Source organism: Acanthopagrus latus, chromosome 23 (genome assembly GCF_904848185.1).
Source record: "Acanthopagrus latus isolate v.2019 chromosome 23, fAcaLat1.1, whole genome shotgun sequence".
Lineage (NCBI taxonomy): Eukaryota > Metazoa > Chordata > Actinopteri > Spariformes > Sparidae > Acanthopagrus > Acanthopagrus latus.
In genome coordinates, this window is record NC_051061.1 from 6,753,984 (window position 1) to 6,775,695 (window position 21,712).

Genomic DNA, 21,712 nt, shown 5'->3' on the forward strand with positions numbered 1-21,712 from the left:
CAACTGGCTGCTAGAATGCTACAGGGGGACAAAACCCCACTTCTTGGGTAATTTTCCTGGTGAAATTATGTAAATGAAAATATTTAGGTACTACAATGGCATAAATAGTCATACAACTATAAAATTTGGTAGAGAGTATGTTGATGCATAGGGGGAGGCATGAAAAAAAGATTCTGGGGCTTGTGGCAGCTCGATTATAAGATATCACCCTCAACATCCCAAAAAAGACAAAAAAAAAAAGTACTGTTTGCCTGACACTTCAGCACTTTATGGAGAATATCTATGCCTAACATGTATATAGAAAACTTCCTTAATTCATAAGCTTCCATTTGAGTCCAATATAGCCTTTCTACTAGCTACTGGAAAGCTACAGGCTGGCTCCAAACAATGCAACTCCTGTTGTGAAAAACTACATGTTAACTGGCATGATCAGACAACATTCTATTTCTGGTCTCCCCAAAGTGAACAAGCATTGCACTTGGGGTTTTCTGAATTGCTTGCTGTTCGAAAGAGGTAAATATACTTTAAATATTATTTCTTTATAAAATATTGAGGAATTTATTCATATTATTTACAGAAGGGCAATATTTGTTTGCCACCTATGCTAATTTTATTTTTTCTGGAGTTTCAGCAATTGAAAGAATTGTGAGCTAGCTAGCAAGCTCAGTTAGCTACTATTAGCTAACATTCTTAAAAAAAAAACAAAAAAAAACCTGTAAGTCCCTTGTCCTATATTTTTCATTTTATCAATATACTGTATTTTTTTTATCATTGATTGATAATATTTCATGTGACATACCAACCATTTGTTGTTTGTGCAGTACTGTGTGGGGTCACATGTACACCTATGCCACACCTACACATTTGCGGGTAATTGGCACAAGTAAAGAATAGAGTGAGTATTTTCAGATTGAGACTGCACTGCATATGCTATGTTTAAAATGTTACCTTTTATATATTGCAATTATTCACAATTGTATCCACTACTTCATAATTACAATGATATTGACCAGTATTTTTTTTTTCGTATGCTCCTTCCTGTAGCAAGATGACAAGCCAGCCAATGAAACATGTGGGTGACACTGCCATGTTGCTGAGACATCAGTCTCGTGGCAAGAGTTGTGAAGATAAAAGCACTGACTACACAAAGTGCATCATATGTCAAGGACACTCTGTTAAATACCTACATTTTATTACTCCCATAACAAAACAAAAGTTTATAAAAGCCATTGATGCTCGTCAAGATGAGGTCTTCCAAAGACTGCTCAATGATTCTGCAACAGAAAAATGGTTGGAAGACAGCGCACCAAAGTGGCACCCAAAATGTCGAAATTGGTACATAAATAAGAAGAGCTACCAATATGCTGAGAAGAAACGTTCAGCTGATATGAGTGCACGAGCATCACATTTGGCTGTTTATTCTGAAAAGCAAAGACTTAACCTGAATGCTGTTGCATTTACTCGCTTCATGGAAGAACTGGAGGCTCCTCTTTTCCATGACCTCTCAGGATCCTTATTGAAATCAGTGCGTAACCGGTACCGAGAAATTCTGAGGGAGCTTGGTGTCAAAAATGCAGATGAGTACCGAACGATAAGTATGAAATTGAAGCTGCAGCAACACTTTGGTTCACGTGTTTCAGTCCTTTATCAGATATGTGGTTCAGGTTTCAAGTGTGCAACAGGTGTAACCCTCGGTGATGCCCTGGAGAAGTTGAGGAGACTAGAAGCAGATCATATGCAGGATGAGAAACATTTGCACTGCGACAAGCTGCAAAGATTCATTAACGTTATAGAGTTATGTATAATCCATTCCAGAGAGGAAGCGATTTGGAGCGTAGACATAATATACGTATATTATGTCTATGGTTTGGAGGAGCACCTGAACGCACCGTTGTAGTCTGATTTAACTACAATTCCCTTGTCTCCCCGCGCTGTGGTCCTCAAGTCGGGCAGTGTGCTGGATGGTTTTGAACGTCAGGAGCGAGCGGGAGGAGTGTGTCCCTGGACTGTATTCAATCAGCACAGTAGTGTTGAGGTAATGCGTATGTTCACTTCTGTTGGGCTTAGACTAAATAATGGGTGAGACTTTCTGTAATAACGAACGTGAACGGCGGACAGGAGGGGTCAGACTAACGGCAGTGTTGGTAGCCAGTTGCTTTCTGATCACCGACCGGAGAGGCCGAGTAAAGAGCCATGCTCTGTCACACTTACCCTGCTAGCTAGCTGACTGAATGTCCTGTTCTAATCCTATAACTGCCGGACTACGTTTGTTTATTATCCAGTAAGGACGTGATATGTTACTGAACCGACCGGTGTCAACAATGGCTCCACCGGCATCAGACAGTGCTGCTGTTTGCGGGTGTGTTAGCATAACGTTAGCAGCACTCGGCTAATGCTAGCCCCCGGCTGCTGACACAGGGAAATCTACCCCAAAACAACTTAGGTGAACGTAGTTCGTAATGTCACCATGCATAAAACCAACGACTGGCTTCACGTGTTGATGGACCATGGTAACCTAAATGTAATGTTTTGTACTCGGGATTGAGACTGAATTGAAATACTGACAGACTTGAATGCCATCTCATTTTGTTGAAGTTACTTTCCAATATTGTTGGTCTCACTAGGTCAGTTTGTACAGACGAGCGCCAGGATTTGCGTGACGTTAAATACAAGTCTTTAACTTACCATCTGTATACTGTTGAGCATGAAAAGAGACGTACAAGTCCATATAATAAATACAAGCTACAGCGCAGCTGACGTAAATACTGTTTTAGGGTGGATTGTCCCAAAGTGAAAACAACACCTTCAGCAGTTTGTCTGCTGATAAAGGTGGACTTAACTCTCCAGAAAAAACGAGGCAGTTAAAGCCAGGACAGTCACACGCAACAGTATGTTTTGGATTTTAAATGACCTCTATTAAGTGGCCAGTGTACTTTGTTGGTAATAAGTGCTCCCTTTGAAGGAGAGGAAACAAACTCAAGGATACAACTTGTTGCAGGCACCAGAATGACCATGAAACAGAATATAAAGTGAATCGTGTGTTTGCCCTCAGGTGTAACGATGGCGACGGACCTTGTTGCACAGTTGGCCGACTCTCTGGCCAAGACTGGAGTGGAAGACGGAGAGCTTAGCTACAAAGGCCAGGGAAGAAAGCTGGATGATGCCCAATCAGGTGAGTGTCATCACTGGGGTGCCTTAAGAGTCCCAGAAACCCCTCTCAGTCTTACACCCTGTTGATTTAAATCACTATCCCAATTCCCATTCTGAACCTGTCCCCCGTCCGCAGTTGAGGGAATGGTGAAGGAGATCCAGGACTTCAAGGGTTTGCAGGCTCTGAGGTTGGAGGGAAACACTGTCGGCGTAGAGGCAGCACGGGCCATCGCCAAGGCCCTTGAGACAAAGAGCGATTTCAAGGTAAGGGGTTTGTTAACTCTTGAGGTTTCTGGTAATTCTCCTTTTCAGACCTTCAGTCATGCTCCTAACAGTTTTGATACTCTTGCTGTGATCAACCACCATATAAACTGATTTATGCAATATGTCAGAGCAAAGTCCAACATGCTATCTTATTTTTATTAAAGCCAAGATGATGTGAACAGATTGCCTTATTTTTTCCAACCAAACCTGAAAAACCAAGGGAATGTTGGATATCCCTTTAAATATTTTATTTTATTTTATTTTTTTCAGCTCTAATAAATCATACAGTAAATTGAAAATGACTGATCTTAATAGATCTTTAGATATTTTAGAGTAGAAGAAGTCAGAATTGTCTCTTGTCTTACATTAACACTGAGTCTTTATTCTCTCTCCTCCAGCGCTGTTATTGGAGCGACATGTTCACAGGTCGCCTGCGCTCTGAGATCCCTCCAGCCCTGGTAATGCACTTGTTCATTAACAGAATTGTCGCAAGTTTAGGCTTATAGTTAAAATATTGCATATGTTCTATGTCTGAATTATTGCAAAGCATTGTAACCGTGTGTCATGTCTTTGTTTTGGTACACTGACCCTTCTCATCTTGACATATATTTTGTCTCTTGTGTTGTAGAATTCACTAGGTGACGCTTTGATGTTGGCGGGTGCCAGGCTAAATGTTTTGGACCTCAGCGACAATGCTTTTGGACCAGATGGGGTGAAGGGAATCGAGAAGTTGCTCAAGAGCACCGCCTGCTACACATTGCAAGAGCTACGGCTCAACAACTGTGGCATGGGCATCGGAGGGGGGAAGGTAAATCACAGGAATGCTTCTTGTCTCTCTCTGTTTGGTGATGACATAAAGGCTTTATGATGCTCATAATGTTGCATTTTTGTTGATTCACACAGGTATTCATTCAGTAATATGTTTTACCATTTAGGTCATAGTTGGGGGGGGGCAGGTGTTGCACTGGACTACATCATATTCAGATGAGTTTATAGTCTGCCACCCTGTAATGGGAAAGGAAACACCTCTTAATGTAATACACACAGTAACACCACCTGTAATTGGCAGCACTGTTTTGTAGGATGGCATTGAATTATTATGGTGTACTTAATAGGGCAACATTTTCTGAAGAGAATATACATGTGCTAGCTTTTTAGGCAGTTTAAGTGTTTAAACAGCAGCAAAAACTCAGGGACTGATTAAAGTTGAAGCAAAACAGATGACAGAGTCTAAGATTCAGTTTAACCTCTAAAAGAACTTGAAATGTCAGTTGAAGTGTCGCTGATGAATTGAGCTAAAGGTGCCTGATGAAGTCCAAACCCCTGTAAAAAAAACAGTGGCAGTACAGTACATAAAGCAGAGACACAATGTCAGTTTGTTGTTATTCATAGATGATGAGCTGAAACCTGCATGGAACAGACAGACATCAGTTAAAGAGTAACCAGTGAACCCCAGTGTGTAACCAGTGAAAGCTGTTAAATACAACAGTGAACAGGCTTATGATGTAGGGAAAACATTGTTCTTGCTTTGAACACATTTTATTTCATTTACAGTAATCAGTGTATGAAAGGGTTAGGGTTAGGGTTAGAAATGAATGAAAAGAAAATAATTTTCCAAAACAAAAATGATTCTTAAAAATATCTACAGGAATAAAAAGGGGGGAAATACACATAATTGACATGTGTATAAGTGCTTTGTTGATCTTACTAAGTATCAGTGTTGATGCAGACTTGAACATATCTCTGTTTATGGACTCCTCAGATCTTGGCTGCTTCATTGATCCAGTGCCATAAGAAATCCAGTGCAGATGGCTCCCCCCTCAGCCTGAAGGTGTTTGTTGCAGGGAGGAACCGACTGGAGAACGATGGAGCCACTGCCCTCGCTCAGGCCTTCCAGGTACAGAACTGACTGAAGACTTTAATGTAGACTGACAGAGTGATCTGGGGAAACAGCCAAGTCTACTTAGATGACGGATTACATTACATATTGTCACTGTGAGTGATTAGACTACAGCTTGTCTTCCTGGAACATTTTCCATAATTAACTTCAAACACTGATTTCAGATGACTTTATAACCATCCAGCTCATTCTGTCAGTTATTCGACTGCGTCATCGTAGTTTGTCAAAGATGTAGGAGTCTGTTTCTGCAGTTCTCTGTGTCTGTGCTGTTAGAGTAATTGTGCAGTAACAGTTTGTTTTTGCAGTTGATAGGCAGCCTGGAGGAGGTTCACATGCCCCAGAATGGCATCAATCACCCTGGTGTGACAGCACTGGCCACAGCCATGCAGCACAACACAAGCCTCCGCATCCTCAACCTCAATGACAACACCTTCACTGAAAAGGGGGCCATTGCCATGGCTCAGGTACACGGATGTCAGACATTAGCAGCATTACTGTTGCTGAAATAAATACATGGTGTTTTGTTGTTGTTGTTGTTTTTTTTGTTGTTGTTGAAGCTCCAAAACACCTTTCCATTTTCAGTTTACCCCTTAGAAATTGATATTGTTAATGTAAAACAGAGATGCTGAGCTTTGAGTGTGATAAATGTGAAGTGAAATATATATGTATTTCGTATCCATGTTGGAATGGACTTTATTATTGGCAGGGGTGCAAAATGTTAAATTCAGCCAGAATTGTTGCCTTTCTCAAATGAAATTCCTCATCCACTAATTTGTCCATCACTTTAAGTTACACTTCTCCAAATTATTATCTATTCAGGCTTTGAAATCGTTGATGCTAAGAATATATCTGTGTCCTTCACAGGCTCTGAAACACCTACGCAGCATCCAGGTGATAAACTTTGGAGACTGTCTGGTGCGGCCAGCAGGAGCTATAGCTATTGCAGAAAGTGTATCAGAGGGACTACCAATTCTCAAAGTAAGGGAGAAGTACACTGTACCGCTGACCCTTGCTAATTTTATTTTGAAAAGTTTTTATTTCCTTCTCTTTTTCTTGGCTTTCTCTTTGAAAGTGTTCTTCTCTTCTTACTAAATTTTCTGTTTTGTTTAACAGGAACTCAATCTGTCATTTGGCGAGATAACAGAAGAAGCTGCTCTCGCTGTAGCAAGTGCAGTAAAAAACAAGAGCCAGCTGGAGAAACTGGACCTAAATGGTAGAAACCTGCAAGGAGCTAACCCCGATCCCCACACCTCTACCTTTTCATATTCATAATTTTATTTCACAGTAGCATAAAAATGTAGAGGATTTTGGTTCCCACTAAGGTGCAAGTAGCTGCCATATTTCCCAAAAATAGGGAAAAAAGTTTTTTTTTCAGTGGTTTTAAAAGAACAGATGATTTTTCATCTTTAGTAATCCTCATAGTGCATCGTTTGTTGTTGTAAGACATTTCTTGTTGTTTAATGTGTCCTCCCCCTGACAAAACTTGAAAATGATCCATTTGGTTTTCAGGCAACCAACTAGGAGAAGATGGCTGCAAAGCTCTGAAAGACTCCATGGAAGGCATGAACATGGCTGAGCTTCTAGGGTCACTCAGGTAATCACGCTGTGCTCAAACTCCTGTGGTGTATGTAATGGTTTCAGGCTGCTCTTACTCTGTACTCATCTATTCTGCTTTTGGTCATCGCCTGTGACCTATCCCAGCTTGCACTGGGTGAGAAGCAGGACAGGACAGTTACAACATACAACTGTGTAGAGTCTCTGGTCCACGTGTTTGTGTGTGGACTGTAAGAGGAAGCTGGAACAAGGAAAAGAGAACTCCATATAGAAAACTCTTGTTCTGACCCAGAATCTTGAGGCTTTTAAATCAAGAGACAAGATAATACAACAACAAAACAAGGGCTTTTGGATTGAACTCATCCTCAACAGGAATATGACATTGTTGATGCAAATTCTACCCTTGCATTGTCACTACATAAATTCAGACAGTGCCTAATCTAGTGCTGTCAGCGTGCCAGAGAATAAAGCAAGAGCTGGAATATTTATGTAGAAAGGGGAAAAAATTGGATGGAATTTGCAAGCTACTTACAAACCCGGTGTATTGGGTAATACAGAACCTGCTGACCTTTCAGAACGCAGACAATAAGGCAACCTCAGTTGCTGGGTGTAGCACAAGTCACGATTCTCTGTGTGCAATGTTTGAACTCTACCTCCTATTTTTGGCCAAGCTTACTTGGAATCTCAACAGAGGCCATATGTAAACAAAGTAACAGATACTATCCACAACTTTTGCCTTTGGCACCAGGGAAAGAATTGTTCCAGGCGTTCAAGCCGTACAGTACAGTACAGTGACAATGCAGCATTTGTCAGATTCAAAAGATGTGTATCATCTCATGTAATGAGCTGTGATATTAATATTCCTCAGTGACGATGAGGGGGAGCCAGAGGATGACGACGACGACGAAGATGAAGATGAGGAAGAGGAGGAACTGGATGAGGAGGAAATAGAGGAGGAAGAGGAAGAAGAGGAGGAAGAAGAAAGCAGTGGCACCAAGGTCAGAGAACTGTGTGATGATGCTGTGTGCCATTAAAGCAGTCATTAATTACCTGTGCATGTATTAGCTGAGTTAAGTTTAAATTCCCCTGAATCTACAGTCTAAAATACTATATACTTTTTATTTTCACTTTTCCATTAATTTGCAGCATATATAACTGCACAGCAACATCAGACTACTTTGAGTATGTGACAAGAAATGCTGCACCAGCTTCTTTTGCAAACGTGTTTTTGGTGTTGCAATTTATTTATCTATTTTCATCAACATAAGAAGCACAAAAAATAAGCAACAATCCAATAAGAACAAGGAAATTCGTGAAAAACAATATGGTGGAAGTTGGTTGACTCTCTTTTGTCTCCTCTTTACCGTGACAGTTGTCCACCCCTGTATCGGCACCCCGGCCACCAGACGTCTCCTCCTTCCTCAGCTTTCCATCTCCAGACAAACTGCTGAAACTGGGAGACAAGAGAGCGTTACTGATCGAGCAGCAGGTAAACATCAATGTGTTTTATGAGAGGCTACAATAGATGTCTCGATGCTAACACCTATCCTATGTGTTCGCTTGATGCAGATGAACAGAAGGTGTGTCAGTTTAATAATGTGTAACACAGAGTGGCCATCAGTAAGTGTTTCCTCGCTTCTCTGTGTCAAGGTGGATGTGTCGGATGCTGCAAAAACAGCCGAAGCCTTCCTCAAGATTGCGTCTGTGTACAAGGAGGAGAATAACGAGGTTAAGAATGCGGTGTTGAACAGCATCGGTGAGACACTTGGTCTGCATTTGTTGATTGGATTGTGTTAACATACACACTAGGCTTGTTGAAATATTCCTTTATCTATAAACAACTCATTTATCGTCCTGTTTCTTCATGTATCTATTTCGCTATCCAACTGATGAAAACACACTTGACTTGCTTAATTGTCTATGAAAGCTTTTGCTTGTAATTTGTAATATTTTTTAAAATCTCCACGCCGATGTTACAGAAACACAAACATGTGTTGAGAGATGCTGAATAGATTGTTTGACTCATTGAGAGTCTCTAACAGGAGACACATTTCCACATTATTTTCTTTTTTGTTGACACTGCTTGAATATAAGTTTATAATAGATTGTTGTGTTTTTTTCCTCACAGATGCCCTTCTCAGGAAAGCTTTCTCCACTCCTTCCTTCCAAGGATACAACTTCGTATCATCATTGTTAGTGCTGCTCGGACTCATCAAGGTACAGTTAATCTGCACATATTCAGCACTGTTTGCTACAGTATGGAAACATGTCTTTCTTCACCTTCACATTTCTCTTTTCTACATTTCACTCCTTGCTTTTTTGTCCATCCCTCTGTCCTGTCCTCTCTGCTGCTCAGAGTGAGGACAAGGTGAAGCCTGTGCTGGTGGTTCCCGGCCACCTCCACAGCTTGGAGCACGTTGTTCAACAGGACTACTTCCCCAAAGAGAACGTGGCTGTGCTGCAAGCCTTCATGTCCCGGTAAGGACGTGACAGAATGAGCGAATCAGCAGACATCTTGCAGGTACAAAATTTGATGATTAACATCCCATCTTCAGGGATGAAGCACATGCGTAAATGTTTTTGCACTTGGTGCATACAGTAAAGGTGGGGGACACACTCCGGTGATGGCGCATTTTGTGATGGAGTTGGTTTATTAACTGTGTAATTTGACCCCTCGGATTCAATGGGCAATTCATAAGGCTGTATTAAAAGTGAACAGCGCTTCGAAAAGTGAAACCACGAAGGAAGTGCCTGAAAGCTGCATTCTTTATAATGGCCAGCAGGGGGCAACTACACTGGTTTGAAGTCACGTTGTGTGTAAGCTTATCAGAAAATGTCCCTAATTCTCACATGATTGATAGTATACAGTTTCTGTGAGTTTATGCTCTCAGTCACCAGTGTCAAGTCTTCTTAAATGCAGCTTGATGTTCATTTTTTGAATTATGGTCCCATTTAGAGTGAAAAAAGATGATAAACAGGGTATACTGTACAGCATGGCTACCCAGTGTTGGACAAGTCTCTACCAATCAGGATAGAACCATAGCAATGAGTATCCTCCTCTGCACTGACTTCTCATCTCAATATGGTCACTTCTGTCTCCAAATAACTAAGAAGATGCCACGGTAAAGTCAAACTCAAGGGATTCAAAATGGTAGTCCACAAACTGATGGATCATGTCATGTTGGGTTCACACTTGAGATGCATATTTAATGCATTTCCCTTTGACATTGATTAAGGCAAAGGAATGTATTTATCCTTAAACCTGTGTTGTTTCACATGGCAGATACCAAAAATCTGGGGCCAGCAAACACTTGAGCTACTTTGTCAGAAATACCACAGAACAACGACCTAATGTATCTGTACAGCCAACTTTTCCCCTCACTGCTTGATGTGGGTTCTTAAAAATTCTTAGATTTTAGATGTCTTAAGTTGGTTAACTTTGTGAGGCCCTCATCTTTCTAAATCTTTTTGTCAAAATGAGTGATAGTCCGTGATAGCCCACACTTATGATACACAAATTTCAAACCTACCACTGAAAATATTCCAACATAAACCTACAGTATACTACTTGCCTTTGTACTTACCTGCCATGCTTGGATAATACAAAGATGATTAGGTTAGAAATGTCTAAAAAGGGTCTTAAAAGGTAATAAATGCAAGTGTGTGACACCCTGTCTGTCTATAGGCTCGACTCTCACTGTGTGTTCTCATTTACAGAAACAACAAGGCCCTGGATTCATGTGGCAATGCCAGAAACAACCTCCAGTCAACACTGCAGAGAGTCAGGTCTGAGGGTTGAGGACTGTGGATGGACACACACACACACACATACACACACACACACACACACACACACACACACACACACACACACACACACACACACACACACACACACACACACACACACATACACATACACATACACATACACATACACATACACATACACACACACACACACACACACACACACACACACACACACAGGATGGACCTTGACTACACTGATGGACCTTTTGGAAACCAGCACAAATGAACTCATGTTTGAAACAGAAAAGGCAGAGCAACCCTCGAGACGAACGGAACCATTTCACTGTGTCACCGCTGTCCCCTCACAAGCTCAGCAACACACCTCTGTCTGGACTCTGGATTTGAATGCTTTGTATTTTGAAGTAGACTATGCTTTTATGATGTGGACTAGATGAAGTGCTTCATGTCCATTCATATAACCACAGCACAGCACTGAAGAATTGGTTTTAATGCTCTATATATTTTGGTGAGTAAGAAAAGGCCTCATTCCCCACACAACCTAATATCTGTGTGTTAGGGACACCTGATTGGTTGAGGCACAGATTACACTTTAACTAGAAAAGCTCTGACCAGGCCTGATCTGGGCTCAAACAATCAGCTATTGTACATTCTATATTTCATATCTACCTTTAATATTCTGTTGTTTTATATTGAATGTTTATTAAGCTTGATGATATGGTCAAACAAAGCTGTTAAAAATATGTATTGACTAATAGGTATTATCAAAATAAAGTACAATAGAACAATCAAAAGGGATGAATTACATGTATTTCCTGCCTTTCATAAGGCACAAGATGCAGTGTTTTCAGATTTGTGTTGGCAAAATAAAGCTGATTTAATTGGTGGATGTCTTTCACAGCCTTCTCACTGAATTTTATTGAAACTATTTGAAGAGGTTATATTACAAGAATATTCATCTGCGTTTCATCTTTTTTTTCTGGCCCTGCTCATAAGAGGTGGTTTCAAGGAAGAAAATCCCAATTAGTGTTTTTAGTCATTGGTCTTGCTTTGTGACACTGGTGGTTTAATAATTAATACAAAAAACGGTGTGTTTCTCTCTTACATAAATCAGCAAATGCAAATCTGTTCCACAGACAAATCCAGTTGCTTGCTGCTCCTTGTGTTTGAGCCTCTGACCGGACAGAAAATGTAAAGCCAAGGTGTTAATTTGCAGTGAGGGGGCGCAGGGATCAGGGGTCCTGCAGAAGAATTTCCCAAAGCCTCGTTTGTTAGCCAGGAGGACCACAGACTGACTGCTGGACACAGTCAGAGTGAAATACACAGTCGGCGGCAGATAACTAAAGCCTGAACAGGCAGATAGCAAGATAATCTGCAAGCTGTGACATTCTGCTTGAAGGTAAGTCTTCATTTTTTTTCCCCTTTCAGTTTGTTTTTGAGGTTGGACTTCAATTCTTTCTTGGTGCAATTTTTCACTTGATGAGCTTCCATTTGTTTGTTTGTTCAGATTCGAGCTGTTATGGAAATAAATATGGTATTTGACCATCAATCAACAATAATGTTTTTCCTATTTTTTACTTTAAAATATTAATGACAAAAAATGAAAAATACACTTGTTCAGATTTGGTTTATGTTGCAATGGGAAACTAAATTCAAGAAAATGATTACAAGAAGTTGTCAATAAATAATCACAAGTAGCTCATTCAGTAATTTGTCTGTTCAGTTCTGTACGGGGACAATTTCAGTGAAGTTTGTGCGTTCTCACTTATTCACTGAACGGCGGAAACTTTTGGGTGCAGCTGTGACTGGTTCATGTCACATTTCTAACATGTCTCACTCTCGCAGATGCATTTCCTCTCTGCTGCGGTCATCTTGCTGACATTAGCGCTCACTTTACCGGTTGAAGCAGGCAAATGTCCCAAAGTGTGCATCTGTGACAGCTCCAAACTCACAGTCTCCTGCGTTGGCAAGAGCTTAACGGAGATTCCCCCGACTATAGATGAGGTGAGGAATTCAAATGTAAAGCGTCGTGCCTCCCTCTCTCTTCACACAACTGTTTGAGGAAGGAAGTTTGAATGGCAGCTGTTGTCTATTGGGTGCATTCCAGATTTTTCTTAGATTTGAATCTTCATCCATCCAAAAGGAAATGTACACTCACTTTCTCTTCAAGACACACCTGTAGAGCTATATACTGTAGGATACCTTTATCAGAAAGATATGATTCCTGCCAAGGTAGTCCTCCTGATTTACTGTCCTGTCTCTGCGTGGTGTTTCATCTCTGCTTTGGGTGCATCTTTCTTTTTTCATTGCTGCAACAGATTACAATAAAACTCGACCTGAGGAATAACAACCTGAAGGAGCTGCCCAGGGGGGCGTTCATCCACACACCCTACCTCACCCACCTCAACCTGCAGCGATGCAACATCATCAGAGTGAAGGAGGGCGCTTTCCGGACCCTGGGCCGTGTGGTCTCCCTAAACCTGGCTTACAACAAAATTGACATCCTATACCAAGTAAGTCGGAAGGACAGAACTGCAACAAAGAAGCGAGAGTTGATGGTTTTCACATTTGGTCAAAAAACTGCAATGCTGATGCTTTTAAATACCATTTTTCTTTACCCTTGAATCAATTTGGGGATTATGAGGTGATCTCATTCTTACTTCCCACCCTCACTCTGACTCCTACCTCTGACCCGACTGTTGCAGGAGTCCTTTGACGGCCTCTCCTCCTTGAAGGAGCTGCATCTGGACCACAACCGTGTGGAGGAGATCCAGCCTGGAGCCTTCACACAGCTGGGCTTCCTCAACATGCTGGCCCTCACTCACAACCAGCTGGTCTACATCCCCAACATGGCCTTCCAGGTACTCAAATGCAGCTGCTGCATGCGCACACTTCACCAATCATGATTTTGTTTGGCGATATGATCCCACAACAGTCTGACTCCTCCTGCAGGGGCTGAACAACATCAAGTGGCTTCGTCTCAGCTATAACTCCCTGAACAACTTGGCCCCCGAGGCGTTCGCCGGACTGTTCACCCTCTCCCGCCTCAGCCTGGACCACAATGAGCTGCAGTTTTTCCCCACTCAGACCATGAACAGGTGGGACAATCTGAATGCTGACATGTTTCTTCACTTTACCGTGAACACATGATGAAACGTTACCAACGATTAACTTGTCGTAGATTGCACATATTCTTCATCTTTTTACTTCACTCTTCCCTGTCTGTAAAGACTGCGTGAGGTCACGCGCCTGGACATGAGTCATAACCCCATGATCTACCTTGGGGAAGAATCCATCTCCATGGCGAAGCTTACGCACCTTTACCTCGACCACATGTCCCTTCAGGACCTGTCAGGTCACGCTCTGTCCGGCGCCCCCCTCCTCTCCCACCTGGACCTCGGCCACAATCAGCTTCGTTACCTGGAGCCCCTCACAGGCCCCAAGGAGCTGAAGAGCCTCAACCTGACTGGTGCAACTGTTTTCTGACCCATTTCATTCATACAAATACGAACCATATGTCGTCTTTGATACATCCTGATCATCACTCATTTTTCTTTAAGGCAACCCGGTCTACTGTAACTGCTACATACGGCCACTGAGGCAGTGGGCGAGTGCGGGTGGAGTGAAGCTGCTGGGAGCCTGCGTTGGTCCTCCTCACCTGTCAGGCGAGCCGCTGCAGGCCGTGGCTCCTCTGGATCTGCGCTGCCGCAGCCGAGGGGAGGAGCTGAAGGATGAGTTTGACAAGGACGACGAGAGCGCAGGAAGCGCCCCACCCACTGCCAAACCCAAGCCGAAAGTCAAGTGTCCAGTTAACTGTGACTGTGATGTAAGTGTTCTCTGTGGGGACAGTGACAGATTTTGTCCAGTACCACTACTGAAAAGTGGCAGTCCAGCTCCAAAACTAGCTGCTTTCTAGAAAATTGCAGCAAAAGGAAAACCTTTTATGTGTAGCATGTTCTTAAGGTCAGATTTTAAAAAGGTGCATGAATGACTGGATTGTTCATATTAGAGAAAGTCAAAGGTATACAGGAAAAACCATCACATTGGATCCATTTCCTCCGCAGCTCTTTTCAACCAAAAAAGCTCTAAAATGGCTGATAGTAATGTTGCAACTAGCTGGTAAAAAATAGTAAAATGTATGTATTTTCCTCAGGAGATAGAGAAGACCAAAAAACAGCTAAAAGAAGAGTGGATGGCTGACTTACACTCATCACATTTCCATAAACAGAACTTCAGATGAACACTTATGTTGCTCATATGCAACATATGAGTTGGGTATATCAACTTAAAATTTGGTTATGTGTTCAAGTTGGTTTTACGGCTTGTTTCTGCTGCTACAAATTGGCCAGAAATTACATGAAATTTGATTAATACATCTCAATACCTGTTTTTTTTTCTCCAATGTATTGTTTGTAATCTTCCATTCTGACGCGTATTACAATCCCCTCCCCAGATTGAAGCCCAGCACGCCACATGTGAGGGTCAGGGTCACACCAAAGTCCCACGAGGCTTCCCCGCCAAGACACAGCTTCTTGACCTCCGCAGCAACCACTTCCACCACCTCCCTGCCAACAGCTTCCCAGGCGCCAGCCAAGTAGTTTCTCTTCACCTGGAGTTCTGCAAAATTCACGAAGTTGAAGGCAGCGCCTTTCGGGGGATGAAAAACCTGCTTTATTTGTATCTTTCTGACAATGACCTCACATCTTTGGATCCGGAAACCTTTGCCGGAGCCCCCGAGCTCACCTACCTTCACCTGGAAGGGAACCGGCTGGCACAGTTCCCTAGATCAGGTCAGTTGTTAGTAATGTCTGGTGGTATGTACATGAATTGACAGGTATATTTGCATTTAAAAAACAAGTGAAAACTAAAAACCTAAATATCTTCTGTGTGTCTCCCCTCTAGCTCTGGCGCTCTTACCAAGTCTGTCTGTGTTACACCTGGAGCGAAATGCCATCTCCAAACTAGAGCCCAGTGGTCTGCTGCCCTCAGTAACACCTAATCTTCGGGAACTTTACCTGACCAATAACACCGTATCTTCTATTGCCAAAGGTGCCCTGGACTCCGCTTACTTAGTTACACTTCACCTGGATTCAAATCAGCTTACGGAGATGCCGAGCCATGCTCTGTCTGAAGCCCCTAACCTGGAGGAGCTCAGCCTTTCTCAGAATTCAATTCGCTGGGTCGGACCAAACGCATTCCAGACCATATCCCAAAGTCTTAAGAGGCTTTACATGGATCAGATGGGCATAGAGAAGGTACAACAGTCTTTCTTTTATAAAACATACATTAAGATTCCCACGCATTACATATGATTTCTCCTGTATTCTTCCTCCCACCACATGTCCATTTCTAAATAAACCTTCCTTTTTATGTATCTATAATTGTATTATTTTATGATAAACTAGTACAGAGGTTGTGACTGGGATTTCACCAACAAGAAATCTATGCTATGTCACTATCACGGTGGTTGCTCCTTTAATGTAACCATTTCTGATGCAACACCTGTCTCTACCAAGAGACCACAAGGTAGAAAGGAGTGAGATGGCTCTGTTAACATATCACTCATTACTGCTTGCGAGCAATACAGCATTTGGTTCTAACAAAGTCAACTGTCTGCACATCAGGCTGTTGACGTGTAGTGTGGATGTGACAGGATGTGAAATGAACTACTGGATTAATATTATTCACTGCAGATGTCCAGGGATGCTCTGGCAGGGCTGGGCCCGGGGCTGAGAGCTCTGACTGTGAGAGGAAACCAGCTGGAGGAGCTTCCTGACCTGAGGCCACTCACTGGCCTGGAGGTGGTCGACCTGCAGGACAACCCCCTGATGTGTGACTGTCCTCTGCTGCCGCTACGCAGGTCAGCGCAGTCTGGGGTTATACAAATCATTTGGCAGAGATGGTTGTTAAAAGCTACATTATTTATTGACAAGGATTATTTGACTGGCTGCTCTTTGTCTCTGTCTCTCAGGTGGATGGAGAATGTAAGTTTGGAGGTGACCGCCTACTGTGGGCACCCCCCTGAGCTCAGGGGTCAGAGCGTCAGGGACGTCCATGTCTTCACATCCTGCCCGGAGAGCATCTCTCCTCCAGGCGAAAAGGTTGTTGTGGCCCTCAAACCTCAAATAGTAAAGAAACCCAAACCCAGCCTCTCAAAGGTTCCTGGGCTCAAAGCTAAGCTGGTGAAGCCCAAAGCTGAATTACCCAAACCAACCAAGAAAAGGCCTCCGAGGAAACCCGTGGCACCAAAAGTGACAAAGAACAAGAAGATGTTTTCATAAATAAAGCAATGGTCAGTCCAGCAATCATATGAGTGGGTTTGTTATTATTACAGTCTGATCTTGTTATTTGAATAAAGTGCTTCAGATTATACTTGTGTCACGTTTACATGCACTCTTTGCCACTAAAGCATAATAACCACATCAAAGCAAAAAAGGGAAAGATTTGAAATAAAGGAAAGAAGCAGTCTGAGTACAGCGCCAATTACCTACATAATCCTGGGGCAGATATTCATGTTGCATTATTCCGATTATGGTTAGAAAGTATAACCACCATCGTTAAAGGGGCTATTTGTAAGAAAAAAAATTATATTTGAGTCTTGTGAAACAAAAGAAAAAAGTTTGGGATCACAGCCAACCGGTACTACAATCCAAAATTGTCTGTTTTTGACATGTTTGGAATGAGATTCAAAAATGAACTTTTCTGACAAATAGGAGCTTTAACACACAGTCAAGACAGCCCCATTACACAATAAGTTAACACTGCTACAGCCATCTTTAAAAAAAAAATAAAAGTACAATGAACAATGTTTTGCATATCAAATAAAAAAAACATATTTAATAATAAAACATTCATACATAGACATTTCAACAGAATACATACGATGTTTGGTCATTCTTTTGTGTTTTATATTTATCTGAGTGCAGCAAAGAAACAAGATCATACGCAGCCTGTCAGTCATATGCTCTATGGATGCCTGACAAGTTCCATTTAACAATTGTGTTGCGCCTGTCCTACTCTGTCACAGACAGCTATTTAAACTGAGTTTGATATTGCGCTGTGTCACGGGGGTTCCATGGTGTAATGGTTAGCACTCTGGACTCTGAATCCAGCGATCCGAGTTCAAATCTCGGTGGAACCTGTCTTTAGTTTTCTTTTTTTCCTTTTTAATTAACTTCTCACTTCATACTAATGGTAATACAATATACCCGTCTTGGCCAACATAACTAGGTGATCTCCATAATTACACAAACGACATTGCACAAACGACTACAATCCCGCAACCCCAACGGTGTGCACCAACGGAAATGGCTGTGTTTCTTCCGGGTAACTACTTTGTCACGCCAAACTTCTCCTTTCAAGATGGCAGCAGCTATGGATGTTGATACGCCGAGCGGCACAAACAGTGGAGCCAGCAAGAAGCGATTTGAAGTTAAGAAGGTATGGTAGTATGAAGTTATACATTTTCGTGGCATAAAGAAACAGTCTGACCGGTCAGCAATCCAAAATGACATCTAGGTTAACACGGCTCCATGCCATTTAGTAGCTAGCATTCTAACGTTAGCGCTAACTCACTGTAGCCTAGCGTATGAGCGGCTTACGCTAGTTAGGTTAGCTTGCTGTTAGCCTTCCTCATACAGGGAATGAATTTGCACTTCTCTTTTTGGGGCTAGCTTAGCGCTAGCTATTTAAGATCAAGAGTCTAAAGCGATGTGACAAGGAGCTCCAGACCCAACTCACGGATTAATCAATTAAAAACCCATGCTAATGCTAACATAAAACCGTAACCGCTAACAGGAACGCTCTTAACTCTACGAGCTAAATTAGCCTAGCCAAAATCCATTCCCCAGGATTGAAAGCCCTCACAGTGAGTCAAATCATTATCTTTATTTAGAAGCATTTTAATAATGTCATGGGATTATTAAACTATTTTCTAAATTGCGTAGACTCATTATTTCTTTGGATTGCCTGCTGCTTCCACAGTATGTGGTGTGCTTCTAAAACAAGACTTGTTGAATAAAAATGTTAACCTAGAAAATGAAATGCACTTGTCAAGCTCTGGTTAAGTAATCTGTCATTTCCTTTCTCCCCAGTGTCAGTAAGAAGACCTGCAGTGAGTGTGTCAGTCAGATAATGTTTGTTTGTGATTCTGATTCCCCCCCCTCCAGTGGAATGCTGTGGCGCTGTGGGCCTGGGACATTGTGGTGGATAACTGCGCTATCTGTCGGAACCACATCATGGATCTCTGTGAGTTCACTTGAATGACTTCTTAGGCTCAAACTGAACCTCATCAAACATATCTTCATCAGCCTGTTTTGTGAATATCCGCGTTGACATATCTCTCCCTCCCTCATCAGGTATAGAGTGCCAGGCTAACCAAGCTTCTGCAACCTCTGAAGAGTGCACTGTGGCCTGGGGTGTCTGCAATGTGAGTCTCCATACCTGCCTCTAATCATCACAGATCAGGGGCATGTTCAGCCCTGACAATACATAGCAAGACCTTTATATAAATCAGAACAGTGGTGTGTTGAACACCCTGTTGTCCATTGGGAGCACTGTGTTTTTAATAGAGGAGTTATATGCATGTTGGTGCTGATTGTGCAACACATCTGAAAACACCCACCACACTAGAGAAGACCTACCTCAAAGCCCATTGCACAACTCTCCAATGAGACATGTTATTCTACCCCTCATGTTTTCAGATCGAATATGCATCAGGTCTGTCGCTGTGCTGTACAATATTTTTTATTTTATTTTCAAACATAGCTTAATAGTTCCCAGTGACAGCCTTTCACAAAGTCCATGTAGTATTCCAGGGAGCATGGACATTGCGTCTGGAATGCTTTTTGAAATGCAACTTTTGATGTTGTAAGCATCACAACAAAATTAGTAAATTTAAGAGGTAGAGATATCCTGAATGAAAATCAAAAGTCAGTTTTTGACTAATTTACCTTTAGACTAAACATTAACATTGTATTCTATTCTATAGAAAACATATGCACACATTGTTTCCATGTATACAGTAAGATGTTGATGAAAGTACAGTTGTAATATCACAGTTAAATGCCATCTGTTGTGGTTCCATTGGCCTGTAAATTGTAAGATACCTATGTTTTTTTATTTCTCAAAAAACATTCATGTTCTTATCTAAAATCATAATTTCTGCATCATTTGTGTCCAGAAACTTACACAAAACTTTGTCACAGTCAGATGACTTTTATTAACAAGCGTGCATTGTACAGGTATGAGCTGAAGGAAATGTTGCTCTGATAACAGCTCCAGATTTTAAGCCAGTGTGAAGAACAAAAAAAATTCCACACTCGTGTTAAATCAACAATTCATCTAAACACACGTTAACTGTTTCCTATAAGACAAGTGATAGGACCTCTCTACAAAGAATCGTGCACCATTTTGACAAATCAGCTGTTTTGGTAGCATGAAGACGGCAGGGGCCTTCCAGGAATGTGTCAGTAAATATGCTAATTGATGCAAATCTGTCTTATAAAAAAGCAGGAAACTGCTTAAAGTGACACATGTGTAAGTAGCCTTTGACTTGCAGAAGAAAAGCCCAGGAATATTAATAAGTTGTGTGCAAGAGAACAGGTGTGATTACTGCTTACAGTATTGCAATTTCACTTAATATAGGTGGTCATTTTTCCTGCATTTACCGACATTATGCAAACAAACTCACAACAATAGAGTAAAAGAAGAGAAATGTCACATTTTTGTTTTGGAAAAAATGGTTATAAAGAATTTTACATTAAACGGTTGCTGTTTGTGCTCAGGCGTATGGTGCATGTATTTACGTGTCTTTGTACCCTGTTTTCATTTTTCTCTTCCTCAGCATGCCTTCCATTTCCACTGTATCTCTCGCTGGCTGAAAACCAGACAGGTGTGCCCTCTTGACAACAGGGAGTGGGAGTTTCAGAAGTGAGTATCCATACTTCATATTGTTGTACGCATGCATGGCTGAGTATTATTGTAACAGTTCACTGAATCTTACTTTGGGTGCTCATTCATTGCCTTAGATAGTGACAAGTTGTAAATATGTGTTGAAATGCATTGTGTTGTATTGACAGTATGTCCCCTCTCTCTCTGTTTGTCATCTCTTTACAGATATGGACACTAGCTGTATTATTGTTGACCTTTTTCTTGGCTACTTCAAGAGTCACCCTAACTGCTTCTGTTCCCTCCCACCTGTAATCCTTGTTGTTATTTTACACCCATGTCTTTGTTTTAGTATATTGTAAGTACACAAATAAAACGAAACGTTGTCACAAAACCAATGTTGTACTTCTTCTGGTAACAGGCATTCTGATGGTTCAGTGTGCAGATTTTTGAAAGCCAGAAACTGTATTTAATGAAAAACTGTAGTTCAACATTCACTTTTGCCACTTGGATGATGATTAAATAGCATTTTGGTGGACAAAAGGCTTTCTACAGTGAGAAGAATTTGCCCTGTCAGATCAGCTCGTCTGCAGCGATTCAGACTGATTCCATGAGAGCCAGGACTGAGCATGTGTTGCAGAGCAGTAATCCTCTGGCTGACACACAGATGCCCTGGGAGGATTAAGTGGCCTGGTGACCCACTCTCCCTCTGGGCCTGATTCGTGCTGCAGCACCTGTAGGTGCTCACTCGTATATTGATAGTACCTGCTCAAAACAGTGTTAGTCAAATATGACTGACATTAGACTAATGACTGATTAGAGCTACAACCAGACATACTGTGATCCATTCTAGCTAAATTAAGTTTGATAATGGATTAACATCATTTCTCAACTAAAGTATTTGAATAATTTCCTAAACCCACCTTCTAAATTATGAATATTTGCTTCCTTTATTCGTTTGTGCTGGTTCACGTCAAAACCTAGACATATTCAAAGTGCGCACAGAAAATCTGACCCATCCTTCATAAAGAAACTCAGACCAGCAGCATTAAACACCTTAAATTGTCCACAGGCTTGTATAACCAACTGAAAGGGCAAGGTGTCATTTTCACATTAGAATCTGCTCATATGTTGGCAATAAAGAAAGAAACTGATTAATACATGTAGACAGCTACACATTAAAGA

At 41.7% G+C, this 21,712-nt stretch overlaps 3 protein-coding genes and 1 non-coding gene across 5 annotated transcripts; all 4 read left to right on the forward strand.

The window, feature by feature from the left end:
• The first annotated feature begins 1,881 nt into the window (after window positions 1–1,881).
• On the forward strand, window positions 1,882–11,524 carry rangap1a (RAN GTPase activating protein 1a). 2 transcript variants are annotated; one of them, XM_037089734.1, is made up of 16 exons: window positions 1,882–2,035; window positions 3,053–3,172; window positions 3,287–3,414; window positions 3,813–3,872; window positions 4,043–4,222; window positions 5,177–5,311; window positions 5,620–5,778; window positions 6,179–6,292; window positions 6,428–6,527; window positions 6,824–6,908; window positions 7,737–7,866; window positions 8,241–8,357; window positions 8,519–8,624; window positions 8,997–9,085; window positions 9,225–9,346; window positions 10,586–11,524. In XM_037089734.1, exons 2-16 carry the CDS (start codon window positions 3,061–3,063, stop codon window positions 10,665–10,667), a joined length of 1,719 nt encoding a protein of 572 aa, XP_036945629.1. In that variant the 5' UTR covers window positions 1,882–2,035; window positions 3,053–3,060; the 3' UTR covers window positions 10,668–11,524. The 2 variants fall into 2 exon arrangements, with proteins under 2 accessions (XP_036945629.1, XP_036945630.1); XM_037089735.1 differs by lacking the exon at window positions 1,882–2,035 and having other exon boundaries at window positions 9,225–9,389; window positions 10,586–10,719.
• Window positions 11,525–11,643: 119 nt separating this feature from the next.
• chadla (chondroadherin-like a) lies at window positions 11,644–17,066 on the forward strand. Its single transcript, XM_037089733.1, has 11 exons — window positions 11,644–12,038; window positions 12,485–12,643; window positions 12,958–13,152; window positions 13,345–13,500; window positions 13,592–13,737; window positions 13,870–14,108; window positions 14,200–14,465; window positions 15,093–15,429; window positions 15,542–15,894; window positions 16,333–16,499; window positions 16,611–17,066. Exons 2-11 carry the CDS (start codon window positions 12,485–12,487, stop codon window positions 16,918–16,920), a joined length of 2,328 nt encoding a protein of 775 aa, XP_036945628.1. The 5' UTR covers window positions 11,644–12,038; the 3' UTR covers window positions 16,921–17,066.
• A 642-nt stretch (window positions 17,067–17,708) lies between these two features.
• trnaq-cug lies at window positions 17,709–17,780 on the forward strand. Its single transcript has one exon. It is a non-coding gene; the product is annotated as a tRNA-Gln (tRNA).
• A 90-nt stretch (window positions 17,781–17,870) lies between these two features.
• On the forward strand, window positions 17,871–20,921 carry rbx1 (ring-box 1, E3 ubiquitin protein ligase). The gene is made up of 5 exons (XM_037088552.1): window positions 17,871–18,079; window positions 18,808–18,886; window positions 18,997–19,067; window positions 20,484–20,569; window positions 20,756–20,921. Exons 1-5 carry the CDS (start codon window positions 18,002–18,004, stop codon window positions 20,766–20,768), a joined length of 327 nt encoding a protein of 108 aa, XP_036944447.1. The 5' UTR covers window positions 17,871–18,001; the 3' UTR covers window positions 20,769–20,921.
• The last annotated feature ends 791 nt before the right edge of the window (window positions 20,922–21,712 follow it).

What these genes read in the sequence shown, in the direction of transcription:
- rbx1 (XM_037088552.1), top strand. Translation starts at nt 18,002, where the DNA reads ATGGCAGCAGCTATGGATGTTGATACGCCGAGCGGCACAAACAGTGGA. An exon ending in GAACCACATCATGGATCTCT is followed by an intron (nt 18,887 to 18,996) that starts GTGAGTTCACTT and finishes CTCCCTCATCAG; the next exon opens with GTATAGAGTGCCAGGCTAAC. An exon ending in TGGCCTGGGGTGTCTGCAAT is followed by an intron (nt 19,068 to 20,483) that starts GTGAGTCTCCAT and finishes TCTCTTCCTCAG; the next exon opens with CATGCCTTCCATTTCCACTG.
- rangap1a (XM_037089734.1), top strand. Translation starts at nt 3,061, where the DNA reads ATGGCGACGGACCTTGTTGCACAGTTGGCCGACTCTCTGGCCAAGACT. An exon ending in GAGCTTCTAGGGTCACTCAG is followed by an intron (nt 6,909 to 7,736) that starts GTAATCACGCTG and finishes AATATTCCTCAG; the next exon opens with TGACGATGAGGGGGAGCCAG. An exon ending in AAGAAAGCAGTGGCACCAAG is followed by an intron (nt 7,867 to 8,240) that starts GTCAGAGAACTG and finishes TTACCGTGACAG; the next exon opens with TTGTCCACCCCTGTATCGGC.
- chadla (XM_037089733.1), top strand. Translation starts at nt 12,485, where the DNA reads ATGCATTTCCTCTCTGCTGCGGTCATCTTGCTGACATTAGCGCTCACT. An exon ending in CCCACTCAGACCATGAACAG is followed by an intron (nt 13,738 to 13,869) that starts GTGGGACAATCT and finishes CTGTCTGTAAAG; the next exon opens with ACTGCGTGAGGTCACGCGCC. An exon ending in CAGTTAACTGTGACTGTGAT is followed by an intron (nt 14,466 to 15,092) that starts GTAAGTGTTCTC and finishes TCCCCTCCCCAG; the next exon opens with ATTGAAGCCCAGCACGCCAC.